The sequence below is a fragment of the Onychostruthus taczanowskii genome, unplaced genomic scaffold (assembly GCF_017590055.1).
Source record: "Onychostruthus taczanowskii isolate IOZ18803 unplaced genomic scaffold, ASM1759005v1 scaffold26, whole genome shotgun sequence".
Classification (NCBI taxonomy): Eukaryota; Metazoa; Chordata; class Aves; order Passeriformes; family Passeridae; genus Onychostruthus; species Onychostruthus taczanowskii.
The window spans coordinates 9,226,045-9,247,875 of record NW_024499906.1 but is presented as its reverse complement, the minus strand read 5'-3'; the positions used below and the strand labels follow the sequence as shown (position 1 = coordinate 9,247,875).

Here is a 21,831-nt window from a genome sequence, read left to right as displayed (position 1 = left end):
ACCCCAGCAATAAGTTACCTTTGCTCTTTATGACCACTACTTCTTTGTTACCTACCAATTTAACTAACAAAAGAAGGAAGTAAAAAAAGGGTTAGAGTTTAGTTTCAAGCCTCAACTGCAGAAGGAATACAAAAAGCAAGTGAAGTTCCCTGAGGCATTTTCAGAATTTGCTCCAAAAATGTATCCTTCTGAAGACTATGCAAGAATACAATAATTTTTTTTAAAATTTCTCAGACTTCTTTTCACTAAAAGAAAGTGTTTTATCTTAAACTCAGTAGCTCAGTTTACAGTTTGCAATGATATGCATATAGAAAGGCCAGAAAGAAATTTGTGAACATATTTATTCTTCTGTTAAACAGTCAGATACAGGATCTTCATTCTGGACAATGCTATGAGGCCGACAGATGACACGGTGACAGTTGCTGTGCTAGTAAGTATGCAAAAACACTGTTGATGAGTGCTTCTTCAGCACAGGAGCTACGGAAAACTTTTACAAAACATCCAAGAACACAACAATAACTGGGACTCCTCTCCAGAAACTTTTATTTGCACATAGTGAGATATCTGTAGTTATTTTTGGCCCACATCAGAAACATGGAGATATGTGACATGTGAATACTAAAGTAGGAAAGTAAGCAAAGCATTTTCTCTTCCATAAGACTGGGATATGACCTTGAGCTTTTGAATGTAAATGTCTGACACCTGGTGCATAATTTCATGTTTGCTTCTTCTGTCTCAACAGAATTCCAAGGGAATGGTGGTTAAAAAGTCAGACCGGAAAATAAACACAGTGTTTGGTGAACACTTTGATATACCTGACATCGCTGAGTATGTTGCTGCTGTGCCTTCTGCATCAAAACCTGTAGACTAAGATTCTTAACTGCTGAATTTCTTGAATTACCTTTCAAATTTGTCTTTCTTTCATCATAGGGCATATATAGAGCATACGATCAGTATCTTTTTACCTTTAAGCATCTAATCTTGGAGAGATGAGTCCAGGATTTACTGTTAATAGGCTGCAATTAGCAACATGTATCCTGGTTAAGAACAATGAAACTGCTCAAATATCTGCTTGTATGTATGGCTGCATTCAAGGGAGCACTTCTAAAAGGGCTAGGCTGCAAAATGTCACTTATTATCTGTGATTTCAAACAGGCAAGCTTTTTATTAACATTCAAGGTCTTCTGGCATGCTGGGTTGACTTTGATATCTCAGTGAAGATAAGCTATAGGAATAGCTTACATAAGCTATATAAGCTATATTTGATGAGTTCTCTGTTTCTTTGGACTTTTCAAAGGTAGTGGTTTGCAAATATGTTATCTTGCACTTCCTCATATTTGTTTTGAGTGTTTCCTAATACATTTGGAAATATGTTGCTGGCTCCTCCCAGTAAAAAGAAAACCATTAATTAATTAGTTAGGGATGAGGTCAAAGCAAGGAAAATATTATAATTCAGTGATGATTTATATGTTGGCATCATAAAATATCTGAGGAATTGTAATTAACTATTTTCTGCTGAATCTGGACTTTAGGCCTGGAACTTGGAAAATCAAAGCCTGGTTTCATCAGCATGAAATGTCTAATGTTTCCGCTGAATTTGAAGTTAAAAGATATGGTGAGATATTATAAAATTCGCATTACAAATATAAGGAGTTATCACAATGTGTTAAAAATACACTGCAGTGGTTAAATCTGGCTGTCGTTAGGCACTAAGGACAACTTTAATGGTGTTTCAGAGCTTCATTGCTATCTCTGATGCACAGAAGAAAAGCTCTGGATCTGTGTGGCTTCCACTTATATTTAAAAAAAAAAGAAACACCTCTGTTTTTATACAGATTTAGTAACTTTTTAAACACTTTTTAGACATTTTGTCACAAAACGTTGGATGGGCTCTCCTACCACAGGGAAAAAAAATGAGATGAGCTCCATTTTGAAGTAATTTAAATTTTGGCTAAAGTTAAGCCTGAGATGGAAAAAAGATGAAAAAAAAAAACCTGCCCATTTTGTCTCAGTGAAATTCAGTCTGGAAGTTTATTAAAGTTATTCCTATCCTCAAAAAAACTTTTTTTAAAGAAAATAAGGGCCCTTTGGATAAAGTAAAAATGTAAAAACATAACAATTTGGGATAAGAAGTGGTTTGATTTATTTATACTGAAATTATACCTTCTTGTAAATTTAATGTGGGTTTGTTGTTTCATTGCTTGGTTCTTTTTCCTTCAAAGACAAAAGAAAACCTTGAGATTGTATGAAAATCTCATTTTAACAAAACTTATTTTGCCTTAGCTAGTGGAGGTAGCAAAATAGTGGAGATTACTGCCTCTTTCCCAAACAGCTGCAAGCAGGAGCAAATCACCCTGACATACCTGCAGAAGCAAACAGGTTGGCTTTGTAGGAGCAAATTCAGAATGACACAGCTGATGCTGAGGAGCTCATACCCACACTCTACCCATTTCAGGTGGATTTACTTCAGCCTGCTCCTAGTGCAGGGCACTTCCTCCCCATGAGCAGGCAGAGTTTATCTTATTTTCATTGTAAGTAAATAAATTTTGTGTGCTTGAAGACTGCTCCACTATGTGAATCAGAGCAGAATAAGTGAAAATGACCGGTAGATTTGCTTCAGAAGAGCACTGCTAATTCAGAATAAAATATCCCCTCGGTGTAGCTGCATTGTCTTAGCGTGTGTTGCCACAACAGGAGTTAAAGGTACGTTTGAAACTCACATGTCTTTTGTCTTCTCTTTTTCATGCAGAACTTCCAAGTTTTGAAGTAAAACTCATCCCACTTCATCCATTCTACCACATCTGGAATGAAAGCTTTGTGTTTGATATTGAGGCAAAGTAGGTGTGCTCAGAGCCAGGCTGGTTAAGAGGCAGATGAGCAGTTATGGGTTTTGTGACTTTTACCTTTTTCTTGTCATAAGACTTAACTAGCTTCTGACTTTCCTTGGATCTGATCAATCTTATATACCTCTGTTTCCACCACTGGCTTGAGAAATCAGTGGCAAGTGCTACCTGGGTCCAGGTCATGGTGATCATATTGGAGCAAGATTTTCTGAATATTTCAGTTTGCTGTCAAAGGTGGCTATTTAGGATTACCCTCTGTGTTGCTAAACAAGATTCCAGGCAAACCAATCACCTGGTTTTCTGTATATTTTTAGTTTAAACATTTAGAAATGTTCTAAAGCCTCCACTAAATTATGTATAACATAATGTATTATGTGTAACATAATTCAAGTAGAGCTGCATTCAAGTTTGGGTATGGAATTTTCTTAAAGCACAGTAAAATCTATAAATAATGCGCTAGTGCTTGTTTGAGAGTAATGATTTATGCAGAAAGGCTTCCATGCAGATAAATACAAATAATCAGAGGCATTTCCATGACCATCACTACAGCATCACATGTCCATTGCTGAGCAGCAGTGCACTGGTCTGGATGTTCCATGGCTACAGAGCTCTGACTGGCCAGACCATGGGGCAGGGCTCAGAGGAAAATTAATTACACCAGGTCCCATACCAAATTAGAATGGCAACAAACACAGAGCAACTTAGGAAGGCAGACAATGAAAATTTAATCCATCAAAATATTTTTTGGTTGTTGAAATTTCAGGTTTCGTAGGAGTAGAAATGCTAAGAAAGGGCTTATCAGGAGAATGACTAAATTAGAACTTGATACCTTGAAACTTTTGGTTTTTTTTCTTTTTCTAAAGAGGAATAAATGTTATGAAATACATTTCAGAACAGGCAGGTGGAAGCTGCTGGCTTTCTTTCATAGTTGGGAGAAATCTATTCCGTTTCAAAGGAGCGAGGACTATTAGACTACTGCCTGCTGTCCGTGACTGTGCTGGTCCTGTTACCCAGCACACCTTGAGAGATCAGATAGAGCCTGCATCCACCTCCTTGTGCTTGCCTGAACAAACTCAACTCTTCCTATCTCCTTAAATTTTTATTTGGTTCTATTGAATAATTACTCACTTTAATCATGATCACTTGATATTGTGATATGAAGTGATTTCAAATCACTGGCTTCAGTATTTTAATCCTTTCTAAATTTTTCTCTGTGCTATTGCAGTGTTCTATTTTGAGTTTATGAACTTCATGTATATTTGACTCCTCATTAACATCATAATTATTTAAGAAAAATTGGCATTCAATAACTGGATACCATTCCTTTCCTTATTGGAAAAGGTCCTAGTGGTGCTACACAGGCCTGCATGACTTTCACCAAAATCAGCATATCGAATTCCTGATAATTGAACTTATTTCTCTAAACTGGCCATGCATGTAATGAAGTTACTTGGTGTAATTGACTATTGTTTCCCATTTATTAGCTCTGGCATTCAATGCAGTTTTCATAAGACCTGTCTCTCCGTTGGCTTTATTGGTATAGATCAGTGCTGCTGATCAGGTCAATTTGAAAGAGGTTTGTTTAAACAAAAATAAGCCATTACAGGACTAAGGTGGAGCAGGATTTCCACAAGCAAAAGAAAACACCCTGGCCATGACGGGTCTCATGTAGCACATCGCACACTGTGCTGCTGGAAGATGCCCTCTGCCAGAGCTTTCTTGAGTACAGAGGCAGGTGCAACAACATGCCCTATCCTCTCTCCCCATGAACTTTATCAAATGTTCAGGGGTGTTCTGTCCAGATGCTGATCTGGAAAATATTTCACTTACAAGAGGACTTTTCTGCCATACTGCCTAAATCTGTAGGAGTGATGTGGGGCAGATGATGTCCACTCTACCCAATACAGGTGTTAGAATATCAGCAGGGAGGGTCTTCCTGCTGTACATCTTCAGAGGTAACAAGTATTTCATATCAGTCCCTGAAATGATTCTCTGATCTCTTGTTTTCTGTGCTCTGCTCATGAGGTGTCTCATACAAAGGAATTAGCTGCTCATCCAAGCTAAATGGGATGAGCGGTGTAAGACCTCTCTGTGCAACTTAAGTTCTCAATAATTTGTTAAAAAAAAAAAAAAAGAAAAACTGACTCTAGTGAAATTGTATCAGGTGATGTCTCCCCATGTAATTCTGCCAGTGTGACTTATGCTATAAATATCTTTGCATTTGAAACACCAGTTGGCACAAAGATCAATAAAAGTTTTCATGTTTGAGTTGCAAGAGAGTGGGACTAAATTTTGTTTTAAAGCTATGAGTTACAAATGGGATACCTACAAATATTCCAATATTTTTCAGCACAAAATGATTAGTCAGCCCTACGCTTGCTTTTTATTAAAATAATGATCCCTCTCCTCACTTTTCTTCCTTCCAAAGGCATTCTTATGGGAAAGAGATTCAAGGTGCTGCATACGTGCGTTTTGGCATAATCGATGAAAGTGAGAACAAAATATTTATTCCAGGCCTGGAGCAACAGCTATCAGTAAGTATTCAGTGGAACTACTTTGACTTATCCTACCTGAGCTGAATATTGTCAGAAATTCTGGTAACTTACAAGTCCATAATACTGTAGCTGTGACATAAGCAACACTTTATTTCTAATGGCAACAAACCAGTAAGGCTGTCTCTCTCTTCCTTTTTTTTTTTTTTTTTTTTTTTTTTTCTCATACTTTTGTTTTAGATCCAAAATGGAAAAGGAAGAGTTACTTTAAATACACCACTTTTGGAAGAGAAATTGAGAAAGAGTATTTCCACTCTGGAAGGGTTTCATTTATATGTCACTGTTACCACTGTAGAAACTGCAAGTGAGTACAGTATGGCTTGGCTGATACAGTCTGGAAGATTCACGTTGATCTTTCTCTGGTGTAATCTGTTATGTGGGGAATCTGGTCTCACTGGATCCATCGTTGCTGCAAAGCTTGCTCATTCTGTGGGGAATTAACTAGAAGAATCTTAGAAGGAAAGAGGCTGCTCAAGCTCCAAGTTGCAGATGACATTAGGTAACTTTAACTCTCACCAATAATTGAAAAGGAAAACAAAATCTTTCAGAAGATTAGATGTCCAAAGTATGCAAGTCCATAGTTACTGCCCCCATAGCAACACATACTGTTTGATGTTAACAGGTGGTGAGATGAGGGAAGAGGAACTCAGCAGTGTGAAGTTTGTGAGATCTCCTTATGCTCTTGATCTGTCTAACACCAAAAAGTATTTTGTGCCTGGAGCCCCCTTCTCTGTTATGGTATGTAGTGTCCTGACTGCATCTGTCTGCCTTCATAGCAGTGAATTTACACCTGCCCTCTTTCTTGTCTGCTTTGCTGTGAGCTCAAGAACAGGTCCAATCCAGAGCTACTCTTTGTGTGTCTGGTTTGTCCCATTGCAGTATATTCAGAGCCTGAACAGCCAGAAAATGCTGGTCTTCTGTTCTAGAAATCGATGTTGCCCTATTAAGTTTTATAAAACATAGCAGTCTCTTCCTCTCTTCCATATCAAAAGACTGAAACAAGAATATTGTAATAAAGTAATACCATATTAAATTAAAATTCTGAAGAGTAAAACAGGGTATTGCCTTTTTAAATAAATTTGAGTTTATGTGGCTTGAAACTTCATACCTTTGATTTTCAATAGTTTTCTATGAAGAGTTGAAGTCAGAATATTACCTTATAATAGTCAATGACAAATATCTCTGGGACCTGCTTATACCAAATAGATGCCAATTGAAAATCTGGGGCATTTTGTAATCTGTATTCACAGATTTTTGCCTTAACTGAAGACCAGACGGAGTCAATTGCTATCCCTTTTTCTCAAAGCTCAGATTTTTGCATGCTGGTCTGTACAGTTTTGTATTTTTTCTCAGTTCAGAAAAATTATAATTAGAAATTATAATTGCTTCTTGTTTGTGTGCATTTTTTAAACATAGGACTTCCTTTAAATAACAGAACTTTTTTTTTTTTTCCAATAGGCATCTGCCACTTTTGTTGATGGTACTCCTGCTGCCTTCCTGTTTGTCACTGCCACTGTCACCTTGCCTGGAAAACCCCCAGTGAAGAAAACTGCCTTCTGTAATAGAGAGGGTCTGGTCTCAATTACTTTTGACATCCCCAGAGATGCTCAAATGCTTGAAATAAAGGTAAAAAAAATGCAAGTGTCACCCTGTTCTTCTAAACCTTCTGATATTTACTTTTTTGTAATAGAATTCTCATGTACTTTTCATGTAAATAATAATTGTTTCACATTCTTTTCTAGAAAAAGAAAAATTTGATAAACTGTTTATTTATCCAGTGTAGTTAAAGAAGTAACAATTTCATTCTCCAATCCATAGTCACTTTTAAAACTCTATAAATATTAGAGTTCAAAACCAAAATACGCTCTTTTTACCTTAAAAATTCCAGCTTGTGCGTATCATTCATTTCGTGTCCTATTACAACATGCAAGCATCCATGTTTAAAAGGATCCCACTGAGAATTTCTCATAAAACAATTATAAACAACTGTGAAGGTTATAATTTTTCATTTGAATTACACAGAGGGTGGAACATGATTTCGTATATGACCTGCAGATCCTTGTCCAGTTTGTGTAAGATTTGTTAGACAGAGCAGGGGTCTGAGGGATGTCTCAAGTGAAGGACACTCCTGCAGTGCCATCAGAGCCTTGGTAGTACATGCATTGGTTATAGTGATGCATTTTTGTGTTTTGGATGTGCATTTGCCTGACATGAAGGACAGAAATGGAACTGTAAGGAATATCACCACATAAAGTGATAGAAAATTAAGAGGAAAGTGAAGGAAAAGGTCCTGAGCAATGCAGAGAGTCAACTACATCTGCCCACTCAGAGGGTTCAGTTATGTCCACAATATAAAATGGGGGAAAAAATTGTCTGAGTACAAAATCACTTTGAGATTTTTGATCCATTAGTTCTCATTTAGAAATGGCCAAGGGTGAAAATATCAAATCCAAATACAGCAAGGGACAAGATGGGGTAAGAGAATAAAGTAGTTAGAATCCTGGGGTTTGATGCCACGTTCTGCTACTGAGGGCTCAGCAACTATACCTCTCACTTCACAGCATTTTCCAAATAACCTGGCACAATATGATTATTGGTGACACTATACACTGTCTCCTGTGGGACACTTTACTCACTGTTCTTTTCTTCCTTGACAGGTAAAGGCTGAAGAGGGTAAACAAACGTTGGAAACACCTGAAGCCAGTCTCAGAGCTGAAAGATACCAGTCTGCTTCTCCAAACTACCTCAGCATCAGCATCCCACACACTGTTGTGGCACCTGGAGATACCTTACCCATCACCCTGAATGATATTCGTCAGCCTGGCAGTGGAAACATTGGCTATTTCTACTATATGGTAAACAGAATAGTACCATACCAGTAATTTCTTTCAGAAATTATGCAACATGGAACATTTATTGATACAAGGGAAAGCCAAGGGAGTCCATCAAAGGACTCATTGTTGTTCTGGCACTCCTGACCCACCAAGACAGGCTGAGGGAACTGAGCTTGTTCACTTTGATGAAGAGTTAATAGCAACATAAAACTACTTGAAGAGGAACTAAGGTATAGTGAGGACAAGATGTCCTAGGTGTTGCCACACTATCTAACAAGGGACCAAGGTTAAAAATTATGGCCTGTAAGATTCATTTTGGGAAAATCTGTTCACTAGTGATGAGTGCAATATTGGGAGAGGTTTCCCAGAGAACTGAGATTTTCCAGTCTTAGAAAAATTCAACACTCAAGAAGAGAAAACTTTGCCAGTCTCACCTAGTCTTACCCTGGTGATGTCTCATCTTAGGGCAAGCAGCTGGACTAGAGATCTCCACAGGACCTTCTCAGAAATTATTTCTATGATGCTGCTGGTTTTTTTACATTTGCACATACTTTTGGGCATGTAAAATGTAGAGTATTTATTTTGCTGAATGAGACAAATATGTTTGTGGGTACATGCCAGGAGTGAATCTGTTGAATATAAAAATGTGTTTAATCCTCTTCTCACTCTCTTTGTCCTAATTTCCCTTGGCAGCCTAAATCTCACAGGATGATAAGTACCAAGATAACAGTTCCCATTTATTTTTAAAGGGACTCTGATATATTGGAATAATTGTATCCCTTAAATTTAGGTTTGAGGGGTTGTTTTCAATGGATGATGTATCAGAGGGCTGGAATTGGTGCTGCCAGTCTTTTGGAAGGTGTAGTGCTGGGCAGGCAGGACGTGTGGGAGGGATGGTGGCAGACACTGCTGGAGCTCAGCAGTGAGGGTCTTTCCCAAACTTTGGTCATCTTAACAAAGGCAGTGAGGATTTCAGACCAGGCTGTAGTATGCATACTTCTTGAAAACCTGTATGTTTAGGAAAGCTTCATATTTTGTTCAGGGAAGAGCACCCTCACTCCTGCCACTCTGCCTGTTTTTCATTCCTCTGACCACCCACAAATACAGTTAAAATAATGTAGGAAGGAAAGAGTTAAATAAGGAAGGATGGGCTGAAATCAGTTCAAGATGAGTCTGTGGGGCTTTATCCTTAAACCTCCTGCTCCAACTCTTTCAACACCACCTGAAAGATTCAGTACTGATTACAGATTCAATAATGCTGATATCTTCCTAGGTGTGATGACCAGTCATGGTAGAAGACTAAATTTTGTCTTCTCTCTGGGTACCCCTTCTCAAGTTGTAAGACTGAGTGGAGGGTGAGAGATTTGTATTCAAACCTGAGCCGCAAGACCCGTGTAGCAGAGATCCACCACCACAGTGTGCAAATCATCTCCAGGCTACTGGTGTACAGCTTGGCACTCAAAACTGTTAGTGCCATTAGAAGAGAATATATTTTATATAGAAATTACCTCAGGAAAAAAAAAAAAAAAAAAAAGTAAAATTATGCAGCATAATGCCCTTTCTGGGGCATAGTCACAGTATTTTATTTCTCTTTGTTTCTGCCTTGCAGGTTGTGGCAAAGGGACAAGCTGAGTTTCTGGGAAGGGTCCCATCCTCAAACAAAATTATAAACCTTAAAATCACCGAGAAGATGGTGCCTGCCTTTCGGTTTTTAGCCTACTACTTTATTGAGAATGGGGGCCAGCAAGAGATCATCGCTGATTCTGTGTGGGTGGATGTCATGGATGTCTGCGAAGGAAAGGTGCTTTCAAACAAAACTCGTGGCTTCTGTTGTTACATCCCAAAATTTTTTTTAAAAGGGGGTACTGGCAGAGCAAGTGCAGACCTGGAATTATAAACCGAGACATGTCATTTTTATTGAAATGGAGCCATCCATTTCAATAAATGCCAGGAGTCGTGCCGAAAGGTATATTTCAGAAAGGTTGTGCCTCGAAGAGATGAAAAATACAGCTTCTTACAGAAAAAATCACCCCCTCTGAGTGTCTGTGTTTTAGAAATTCACAAGAAAACACTGATAGAATTGCTGAGGGGGAAGAATCTCTTTGTAAGTTTGTCTTTTTGTAGTGATGTGTGTCGCACGAAAGTGAAGGCATTTATTGGGAAAAAGTTATTTGAAGTAATTTTACAAGCTTTTTAATTACTGATAAAAGTAATTTTCTGAGTTTTGATACACTTTAAAAGCTTTTAAAAAGAACAGTTTACAATAGAAAATGAAGGGTAGACAAAATGGGAGGCCCTCTAAGCCTTTCTTTCATCTTCCTTCTCCTCTTCCTCCTCCTCATTTTGGGACCATAAGGTAAAATGACAAAAAAACAAGACACATGCTATTTCTCCCAATAGCATGAAACCCAATTGCTGAAAATTGTCAGCTGTCTAAAATTATTTGTTCCACTGAAAATGTTTGTTTTGGAAAAAGAATATGATAGTCCATTGGGAGAAAAATGTTTTCAAAGAAAAATCATCCATCTCCAACAGACAAACCAATCCTTCATTTATACAAGGAAAAAATTCAGTAATGTTCACAGGAATTTCTAGTAATAATTCTCTATTATTTCATAATCACCATGGCTACTTGCTCTTTAAACCACAGAAGTGTGTACATCAGAACCAGTTCTTTGTTTGCTCACTTATGCTAAAAATTTCAAGTGAGTGATAGAAAGCAGGAAATATTATTACAGACTGGTTTAATTTGGTTAATTTTGTGCATTACCATGTAATGACAAAATCATTGTGTTCATGCCTTTCATGGTAATATTTTTTCCACTGGAAAATAACAAAATTATATTGATGACCGCAGTTCCACAAACTCCTAACACAAACTTTTAATTTCCCTTGGTGCTTAAATGTCATTGAAAGCCAACATCCAAAATTCTACAAGCCCCATCTTCCAGCTCCCCATGATTTCCTTCAGTGTGAAGTATCTGCACCTACGTGTTCCAAAACACAAGATCACAGGCAGAAACTCCAAAAACAGGAATATATCCCAGACATTGAATGCTAATAGTCACAACTGACAGTATTCCTGGCCCAAAGATTCTTCACCTCTTATTAAAAAATATTATATTTTTGTTTCAATCTTTTCTATTTAGATTAAAGTGAGAACAGAACAAGACACATATGAACCAACAGACCAGGTCAATTTACAGATTGAAATGGACCATGCTGGGAAAGTTGCCTTAGCTGTGGTTGATAAGGCAGTTTTTATTCTGAATAAGAAAAATAAGCTTACAGCCAAAAAGGTAAGATATTTGTAAGAAAATACCACAGCAAGCAAAGTCAAGCAAATTTTTCCATTACTAATGAGAGGATCAAAATATAATTAATGGCTATTAATTGCCTAGACAACACTTTGCTAAATTTGAAAATGTCTTTTCTTTTGCAAATTGAGATCTATTTAAGATGAATTGCTTGTTTAAGATGAGTGGTATATTTAAGATGGGGATTTCCATCCTATGGCATACAAATCTGTAAATTTAAAAAAGCATGGCTTGAAAGCACTCCCTAACTAAAACATCCCTCAGCTTTAATCTGCTTCCTTCCCCATGCAGCTTGCACCACCAATTTCTCTTGTTTCTGTGAATCAAAGGCTACAGGAATTGTTCTGATATATGTATAAACCCTTTACAAGCATGTACACTCCATCTGTGCCATTTTATTTGGCAGGTATTTAATGCTATGAATTCATATGATCTTGGCTGTTCTGTGGGTGGTGGCGCAAATAGCATTCAAGTTTTTACTGATGTTGGTTTGGCTTTTATATCAGACACGATTCAATCCAGCATTCGGGAAGGTAAGTGCAATTTGCCCTTCAGAAATCTGTGTAAGAACCACTATAGATCTGGGAAAACTGATTGCTTAAAAAGTCAGGAACATTTTTACTCTTATGCTGCAAAATCTCCTTTGCCTTTGGATTTTTTTTTTCTGCTCTTCCACCAGATGCTGGCAGCTCAGATATCCCAGATGGTGGGTGTTGGTCCTTTAGTGATCACCTCAGTTGGGGCAGGCAGAAGTTGGCTAGGCTGGAAGATCTGTGGGACTCTCCCTCAAATTGTGGGTGTTCTGTCAATGAGATGAGTCCTAAGACAGGTCTTCAGGAATTATGTGAATGATCAGGCTGTTCCTGTCATATCATCATGACCAAGCACTTCTGTTCTGCCTTCCCAGGATACAAATGCCACCAGGGCAAGAGAAGGCAGAAGAGATCTTTGGATTTTCAGAAAAAAATGTCAGGAATTGGTATGTCTGTTCCTCTGGATGATCTGAAAATCTTAGCAGGGGGAGGCAAAGGGATGTGTCTGGGATCTAGGGGGCAAGAAGTGATGGCATAGTGAAGGATGCCATTCTTAGTTCCAGTTCTTGCATTACGTGACATAACCTAGCACAAATGTGTGTACTATGCTGCGTGGTGCATCATTCATCAGCACAGCTCAAAATATAAAACCAAATAACGCCTATAAATGGAAACTAGTTCACTGCTTTATAATCCCAAATGCAAAGCACTTCTAGTAGATTAAATGTCATCAGTCACGACTTTGAGGTTTTCAAAATCATTTGTATGGTCAGAAGATGTTTCATAAATCCTTTTTTTAATTGACATTCTGCTTTGAAGCTGTACCAACTTTGGTGCTTTGTGCTTCAATTAAGAGAAGAGTCAGTATAACATTGGTATAAAATGTCACTTTGTGCAAATTTTTTTTCTCATTTTCTTGCCAGAAGATATGAAGGGTTTAAGTTGGTTTCTTCCTTTCTTTTGAAGTGACACTCTATTCAAGAAAGAGAACACCGATATTGCTATTTCTATTAAGAATTCCTACCTGCAAAGAGAATTCAACTTTTAATTCAGTCTGACTGGGAAGAGAGGGCTTAGAACAGAATGTCTACGGTGCCATAGAGCCTATGCTTTCCTCCTGTGTTTGTGGACTGTTTTCAGGGTCCCAGGCTGAAGCTTAGCTGTTGCAATAGAAACTGATGCTAATGGCAAAGAATGACAGGATTAAGCACAATGAACACCTTTACAGTGATTTCTTCTTACACAGCACTAATTCTGGGCTTTAATTCTATTACAGCCAGCAAATACCAAAACACTGCTCTACTAAAATGCTGCCAAGATGGAATGAAATTAAATCCCATGAGGTTTCCTTGTGCAAAAAGGGTGAAAAAGGTGTCTGGTTCCCGGGAGTGCAGGGACGCATTCCAGGACTGCTGTGAGAAAGCCACAGCCCTCAGGAAGCAGGCGAAGCAGAGGAACAGAGTGGGCTTGGCACGACGTAAGGGGCAGTGGCACACAGCTCTGCCACTTTCACCCTTCTTGTGGTGGCTGGGGAGAGTCAAGGTGCATTTTAGTGCTGGGGCTGGGGGGTAAATTTTCACTTCATCATTTCAGAGAGCGCCGGTACAGTGCAGTAGTCACACAGCATTGAGTCTTTCCACCTGTGCACTGGGGAGGTGGGAATGGGACGGGATAACTTTTTGGGGAGAGAAATGGCAGGAATCACTTCAGCCACTTCTGGCCCCTCCAGTCTTGCAGAGGAACTGATGGCCCTTGCCCACACTCCAGAGGCCACGGACAGCAGAGCAGGGAAGGGGATGGTTGTCTGCATCTAGGGCTCTAAGTGGTCTCAGATTTATGACTCTTTAATTACTGATGCTACTATTATATTACAAAAAGAAAATTACTTTGCATCTAAAATGGTCTCATACTGACTGTAATTTCTGCTACATTTCTCACAGATTTCCCCTGTCTGTCACAAGTATGGGACACTGGGAACATCTTTACTAGCCTTGCCGCAGGGGTCTGATTTCTCATTTGGTAGCATAGTTATTGAAGTTAGGGAAGAGGAACTCTCTATTTGTTCAGTGACAAGCTATGGTCATTTCTTCTCTTTTTTCAACATTTTTCTGTAATGTACAAGATGAAACACAGATGAAATCTTTTCGTTCAGAGCATTTTTTGTGCTCTTACAAACTCTCTGCAAGAGAGTGTAAGGTCAGCAGCTGAAGTCTTCCAAAAAGAAACCTTGCTCCTGTTTTGCAGAATACAGTGAACATGAAGAATTGTTTGATGAAACCTCTGTCAGCCTGCGCAGTTATTTTCCTGAGAGCTGGTGGTGGAGTTTTGAAGAAGTGGAAAGCCCTGGAAAGCACAGGTACTGTGTCGCCTGACTAGCTGAATATGTTTAAATTTATACTCTCAAATGTATATAAATATCAGCTTTATGCAGTATCTGATGCAGAGGACTTCAGAATGTCTGCAAGTACTTTGTCTCCACAATTGAGGGAATATGTTTTTCTCTTAAAATGCTCAAACTTCATCGCATGACAATGATTGCATTTTGTACACGCCTTCTAATACATTTTTTGTCTGTTTTTAGGGTAAAAAACTTTGCTCCTGACTCTATAACTACCTGGGAAGTTCAGGCAATAAGTATATCTCCTGAAAAAGGTATAAGTACTGGGTGTTTTGTGTTTGTTTCTTTGTATGGATGAATAGAGAATGTATATTTCTTAAAAGAGAGATTAATTTGACAGAATAAAACAGTATATACTGAAAAAACACAGTGTTTTGATCACAATATTTACCTCTCTCTTTTATGCCATGTTAAAGCCCAGCTAGAAGTTAAGGTATAGATTTATATTTATAAAAACAACATGAAGTAGGGGCTCAAAGATGATGGATCATACAATCAAAGCTGTCTTTTATTCTTTTTCACCTCTTCAGTTTAGCTTCCATATGACCAGGAAGCCACAAGAAAGGTAGCAGTAGTAACACCACTTTTCTTTGAATAATTCTGGGACCAGGTTCTGGCCATCTCAAAGCATGAACATCTGTGGCCTCTAAGGCAGAAAAGAACACCAGGAAGCCATTAAAGGATCAGCCAAGGGCTGGACACCAGAGAGCCCAGGTTCCCAGGTGCTGCCCTCTGGGAGCTCCTAGGAGTTGATGAGGACCATGCAGCATGGACAAAGAGCCTATATTGTACCGCCTGCTCTGCTGTGAAAGGGGAGGAAAACTGGGCCACATTTCAGTCACAAAACATACAAACACCTCTGCAGAATTTTAGCTATCAAAAACCATTGCAATGGCTCCAGGGGGCAAAAAAGAGAGAGGTCCATAGTGCAGACAATTTTAAATGAGTTCTGAGTATGTTTGTTTTCCTCTCCTGCTCGTGACCTCGGGGGAGCCCAGGCACTGAATTTTGATTAGACATTTAACTTCCTATCAGCTGATGTTAAGTACGTAATTCTCAATTCTAGCTGTTTTTCTTTTTCTCACCCCAGGGTTCTGTGTGGCTGACCCCCACAGCTTTGCAGTTTTCAAAGACTTTTTTGTGTCCCTGAGATTACCGTACTCAGTCAGACGACATGAGCAACTGGAAATAAAAGCAGTGGTTTACAACTACCTGCCCAACGATCTCCAGGTAGTGTTATCAACAACTGCTGCACCTTGCATACCTAGCTAACTAGATCTATAGTTTTGTAATAATTTAATGGGAATGTCCCCCTACATCCCAGACATAATGCTCCTATCTTGACCTCTTTCCCAAGCACAGGATCCAGTTCTACTTGCCTATCAAACTTACTGTATAAAGCAGATTTTTTTCACCATGTTACATAGTCATATCCTTTGTCTTTGGGCGCTTCTTCTCCTTCATTGAAGTAATCTGTTCCCTTTGTGCTGCCTGCTGATCTGGACAACTGCCAGATGCTGACACTGACACTTACTGACACTTCACAAAGTACACAAGGTAGAGAGGTAAATGAGTGTGAGCCCACCATCCAATGTTGGCCACAAAACTCATTGAACATACAACACAGAGCCACTTTTTCTCTTTATGTGACTCCTGTGTGGTTCTTCACATGGCCACAGTTGTCACTGGGCAAGGGGCCTCCATCATCCTAAGGCTGATACGCTTTTTTTTCACTTCCCAACTCCCAGCCAGCTGTTCAACCAGCATCCTCTGAACTGCACTGAATTGTGTAGATCTGGGATGTATAATAATGCACTATCCTTCTTACATCACTTTGTTCAGGGATAAGGCAAAACTCTTTCAAGTTCAGTGTAATGAAGAAATGTCAGCTGATTTACCTTCAGAGCCCTAATCAATATCACTGAATATTAACTGGCCATGATGCCACAGAACAATTTATATTGGAAGGGGCATCCAGAGGTATTTTCCCGTGCAGTGCTGCACCAGGACTGCTCTTGGGCATTGCCTTGTTCCCACAGGTGACAGTGAAGATGGAGGCAGTGAAGGGGCTGTGCACCGCAGAGACGACGGCGAAGGCTGTGCAGCTGTCACTGCTGGCTAAGGGGAACTCAGCAACACCAGCCTTCTTCTCAGTTGTGCCTCTGACTGTGGGAGAAATCCCAATCACCATCATTGCTTTTGACCGCGATTCTGGGCACAGTGATAGCATTAGGAAGAATCTCAGAGTTGTGGTATGTATAACTAATTGAGGGCAGGCACTTGACAAACTATCCTCAAATATGACATTCACTATGTGTGGAGCTCTCATGGAGGAAGTGAAATGGCACAAACTCAAGGCTGGAAGCCCTGAGTTTTTTCCCTTTCTCAGCAAGGACTGAAAGGAGGGAAAAAAATTAAGCCTCTATGTCTATTGTATATGGAAAGGTTTGTTCTCTATGGCAAAAACATCCTTTACTCATGACACAGCAACAAATTCTTCCACTGTGGCCTGTCTTAGAATCTCTAACTTCTCCATGTTTTGTGAACCTGTATGAAAATTCTTTTTTCCTTGTGAGGCCAAGACTGAAGGTCTCCATCTAGCAAACTTTTAAGAAGGAAATGCTCTCTGCCAGTAATAAAGTTAAACCCTATTTTGTTCCTTCTGGTTAATGGATCAACCTTCACTCTTAACAATTGCATAGGTAAAAACATATACAAAACATGTTAACAGAGATGCTGTATTGAATATTTAATACCTTATCTCTTTCAAAATTATAAAAAGGAGGAGCCTTTTAGAAAAAATTACTTTTCAAGTGCCAACACAGACTCAATACCTAAGTCTTCCATGGAAGGCTTTTTCCCATCCACACAAAAAGTGCAGAATATGAATACTTGCACCCCTGGTGTCAGGTACTGCCATGTAGGTAAGGATAAGGCACAGGATGCTGGGAACCTACTGGTGTTAAAGGCTATAACTGTTGTCAATATAGACTCAGTCTCGGAGTTCAGTGTTACACCAAAACACTAGAAGTAGCTATAAAAATAATTTTATTAAAATTGAAACTGTAGGAAGAGGGATGTGAGGAATCAGAAGGAAAGAATGTTTAAGTCTTACACCCAAGATGTACTCAGAATTTCATGGATTTCATGCATGAGAGGTTTACTAAAATGAGTCCCTCTGTGAACTTGACTTGATGGGTCACAAAGCTGAGAATAAACTTTGAAGGTTAATTTTTGGGATTTGGTTTTGGTTAAAGGAAGTTCATCCAGGGAAATGTTTCAATAGTAGCATAAAAAAAAAATCAGCAACGTTTATTAGTATTTCAGCTGGGAAACTGAAATTCTGATTTAAAGGTTGAGTTTTACCTAGAGAGAAATCTTCCTTCAAAATCACTTATTTGTACCACTTGCTGGCCTAGTGCTTGGGTGGAGCTCACAGGTTTCTTGCAGCTTAATTTCAGGTGTGAGTGCTTGCAAACCCTTTGACTTTTCTTTCTTTAACTGTGCAGGCTGAAGGTGTTTTACAGAGAGAAGAAGAGACCATTTGCATTAACAGTGATTGTAAGTTACCCAAAAGGATTACATACAGATGAGGTTTGGAATAAGAATGAACAGTGAATTATGGGTGCAGTGAAATACTGCTTAATGCACAGATGTTCCTTTGGTTAACCAGAACTTGTCAGAAATCTCTCTATCCAATACATAGCAAAAGACTCGTGAAAGAAAAAAAAAAAAAAGAATTCTGAAATTTTAGAATTTTTTTATTTTATTTTTCAAGGTACCATTCTTTATATATTAACTGGACATCTATTTAATTCACTAATGGGTCTTAAAAAGTATTAAAAACAAGGTTTTTTTCAAGTGTAAAATACTGCTAAAGACTGAAAATTAACTCACTGTAAGAAAGACAAGTATTTTTTTTGTAAAGTTGCAGTATGTTATTTATTTTTTAAAAGTCTGGATGTTGATATCTATTTATTATTTATTTACAGTGAAGTCCCATACAGTGGACCTGAGCAGACCATCTAATATGGTACCGGGTTCTGATAGCCATGTGTTTGTTAGCCTGAAAGGTAAATGTAATTTTATTGTCAACAACTTCTCCATGAGTGACAAGGGACAGACCCCTCTGTGCTGCTCATTCCTGCATGGCAAATCTCCATTCTCTCCTGGTTTTTCTGTTATGACTCAAATGCTCTGTGCTATATGAACAGGTCATAAAACCAAACATCCCCAGGGCTGAGCCAGTATCTCTTCCTCTTTCTAATTACTCCTTCTTACTTGTAGTGAGTGTATTAGCTTTATGAGATCCATCCTTCCTTACTGTGCTTGGACTAACATTATGGGAAAGTCAGACATGAAGAAAAGAGTTCTTCTCCAATAACTTCATGCAGGGCTATAAGAAATCTGCTTTGAATTCCACAAATAAGGATGCCAAACTCTGATGTATAAGTTTTGGAGAGTTCTGTATTTTTGAAGAGGAGATATGTTCATATATTCATTTAATCAAATATAGCTGTGTATATATATATATATATATATATACACTCATGCTTATATATTTTAAAAAGTCTATAAGCAAGTATTTTTAGTAGTGATAAATACTTCCCCCCCCCATCCTCCCAAAATGTAAAATAATATATTTGTGGCACAAAGGATATTGGCTTCCACTTCAAATCCCTGTTCTAAGATAAAGGGATCATTGAATTTGTAAAGTTATAAAATTACAGAGAGAAAAAACAAAAAAAAACACATAAAATGTTTGTCATGATTAATCACAACCTTTTTATCCCTCTGTGGGAGGATCAGGGCTGGTTTGACAAGACTTTTCCAGCTCAAACCTGATAGACAAGTCTTTCCCCCTTCCATGTCTTCCCTGACTCCACTAGCCTGAGGACTCTTTCTCCTTCATATTCCTTCACTGTGCCAGCCTCCTTTCTCCAGCTTTCCCAGGGCCTGGCACCTCATCCTTGCCCTTCTTCAAAGAGCTTTATGAAGTCTCAGGTAGCTAAGAACAGTGCTGAGTAGTGAGGAGTATCAGGCTGGAATGTCAACTTACAATTAAGATTACCTTTCTTCATTTTACAGCAATCCATTTTAAATAAGATACATACTATGACTTGTATTTTTTACAACAGGGAACATTATGGATCAGTCTGTTGAAAACTGTCTGAGTCTCAGTGGAGTTGAGAAGCTGATTCAGGTGCCCACAGGCTGTGCAGAGCAAACGATGGTGAAAATGGCCCCTGCAGTCTACGCCATCGAGTACCTGGATGCCAGCGAGCAGTGGGTGAACTTTAACCCCGAACGGAAGCAGGAAGCCATCAGTATGATTGAAAAAGGTAGGCAGGAAAGAACTAAACAAGGCAAACCAACCAGAGACCAAAGGATGGGATCCCATTATCCATTTGCACTGCACACTGGCTGCAGCTGCCTCCTGAAGGAGTGCCCGCTGTCTTACCACAGCCTCACAGAAAGGCCCCTGGCAGTGTGCAGACGTGAGACACGAGGGACAAAACATGTGAGGAGGGCTTAGGACACTAATTTCCACCATCTGGCACTGGATGGTATTGACACTGACAGTCCATTCTCTCTCTTGCCTAATTTAGAAGTAGAAAGTAAAATCTGAGCTGATCAATAAAAATTCTTTTCAGACTAAATGGATAGCAAAGGCCAGTTGTTCATTGCCTCCAAATGTTCAAAATCAACCAAGATAAATCACATCCTAAAAATGTTTATTCTCCCAGTGGTTCATAGACACTTGCTTAGGATAGCCAGCTGGGATGTAGACATCTCTGTCTGTGGCTGTCAAGAGGAGTATGACAAAGGAAATTCCCAGTGCTAATTATGATATTGACACCTTCCCTTGCCCAATCCTGTATTCATCATTATGAATGCTAGCACATCATTGTGAATGATAGCTTACATCATTATGTAAGCTAGGACTTCAGCAGTCTTGGGCCAAGCCAGGGAGGGAGTTTCCTTAGGGAGAGGACACTTGCTGGTCTTTTTCTGGAACTCCTCTCCAAGATGTGATCCAAAGCTGGTATAAAATGTACAGCAAAGTCAGGACCACAGTATGTGGAAATATTCCAGCTCACAGAACACAGGGAATTGTCAGTATTGGAGCAGGTACAGCTCATCTTTCTAAATATACTGGTGTGCTTATGGCTTAAAGCAGTACAATGCACTTGTCATTGTGATCTTCAGAAATGATAAACACATTTTGTCCATGAAAAACAAATGTAGAAATACAGATTAAAAGCATGCTAGCTGTTGCTGCTTGGAGATCTTTTCCTATTTATCAAGCCTGCCAAAAGTGAAATGAGATCCTGCTAATAAGTATTTAGTATTATCAGCATCATTTAGTGCCTACATTATGCTTTTATTTGTTCTTATTGAAGTTCATCAGTGTAAAAAATTGATTGTGTGGCTACAATACAGACTTTGTCAAAATAATAGCAGCTGAGATCAGAAGCCACAAGTCATGATTTTTCTAAGACTGTGTCTGACTCAATAGATGATGTTTTTGATTCAATGCACCATAAAATCAACAGCTCGAAAAGTTGTCAATAAATAATTTCCCAATATTCACTACACATAAAATGTTTTGTAACCATAGGTATCTGCAGTTTTCAGGTTATTTTCTTGGCTCAATTAAGTCAAACAAGACAGAGAACCTTCTAAGCCTAGTGATTTTTCTGTGTCAAATTCTGCTGACCCAGTCATTTCCTCCTAAATGCCCCATTGAACACCTCCATGAACTCTTCCACCAGTCAAACAAAACATGTCCATTATAATGCAAGTCATGTACGAAAACGCACAAGAAATATGGGTGTTCTCTGAACAGTTATGTGCTCTCATGTTCATGCAGGTTACATGAGGCTGCTTGAGTTTCAGAAGGAGGATGGCTCCTATGGAGCATTTCAAAGAACCCCCAGTAGTGTGTGGTAGGTGGTTTTCTTCTCCTGGGGTTTAGTTTTTAGGGTTTTATTTTCGTTTATTTGGTTGGGATTTTTTTTTCTATTTACCTTTATTATAATTTGATGCATCAGAAGTTTTTCTTTGGTGATGGATTTTGAAAATCTGGAAGTTGCCTATGTACTTTTGTCATGAATAATCAGCCACCAAATTCCCTGAGCGTATTCAGTCCTTGGTGAAAGAAATTTATACTGAGCCACTGAATATTTTGTATTTGCCACAAAGTAGAAATGTTCAATCTGATGGTGAACAATAACTTGCTCGGTTGCAGTGAGTGCACTGTATTGAATATGAGTCTGTGCATAAAATTATTATATTTTTCTTCCTGTCAATGTAGTCTTCTATAAATATCTGTCAGCACAAGTTTGGAAAA

The 21,831-nt window shown here is 38.8% G+C and overlaps 1 protein-coding gene across 1 annotated transcript in view; it reads left to right on the top strand.

The window, feature by feature from the left end:
* LOC121337306 (complement C4-like) overlaps positions 1-21,831 on the top strand; it is a 41,152-nt gene that overhangs the window by 3,245 nt on the left and 16,076 nt on the right. Inside the window, exons 4-25 of the mRNA XM_041407352.1 lie at positions 360-430; positions 743-828; positions 1,533-1,615; positions 2,750-2,837; positions 5,272-5,377; positions 5,576-5,699; positions 6,018-6,133; positions 6,854-7,021; positions 8,053-8,250; positions 9,839-10,030; positions 11,379-11,528; positions 11,953-12,079; positions 12,454-12,525; positions 13,356-13,556; positions 14,324-14,435; positions 14,661-14,731; positions 15,568-15,707; positions 16,517-16,729; positions 17,987-18,038; positions 18,470-18,550; positions 19,616-19,819; positions 21,352-21,427. Coding sequence (XP_041263286.1) covers positions 360-430; positions 743-828; positions 1,533-1,615; positions 2,750-2,837; positions 5,272-5,377; positions 5,576-5,699; positions 6,018-6,133; positions 6,854-7,021; positions 8,053-8,250; positions 9,839-10,030; positions 11,379-11,528; positions 11,953-12,079; positions 12,454-12,525; positions 13,356-13,556; positions 14,324-14,435; positions 14,661-14,731; positions 15,568-15,707; positions 16,517-16,729; positions 17,987-18,038; positions 18,470-18,550; positions 19,616-19,819; positions 21,352-21,427 — 2,731 coding nt within the window. The remainder of the gene's footprint in view (positions 1-359; positions 431-742; positions 829-1,532; positions 1,616-2,749; positions 2,838-5,271; positions 5,378-5,575; positions 5,700-6,017; positions 6,134-6,853; positions 7,022-8,052; positions 8,251-9,838; positions 10,031-11,378; positions 11,529-11,952; positions 12,080-12,453; positions 12,526-13,355; positions 13,557-14,323; positions 14,436-14,660; positions 14,732-15,567; positions 15,708-16,516; positions 16,730-17,986; positions 18,039-18,469; positions 18,551-19,615; positions 19,820-21,351; positions 21,428-21,831) is intronic.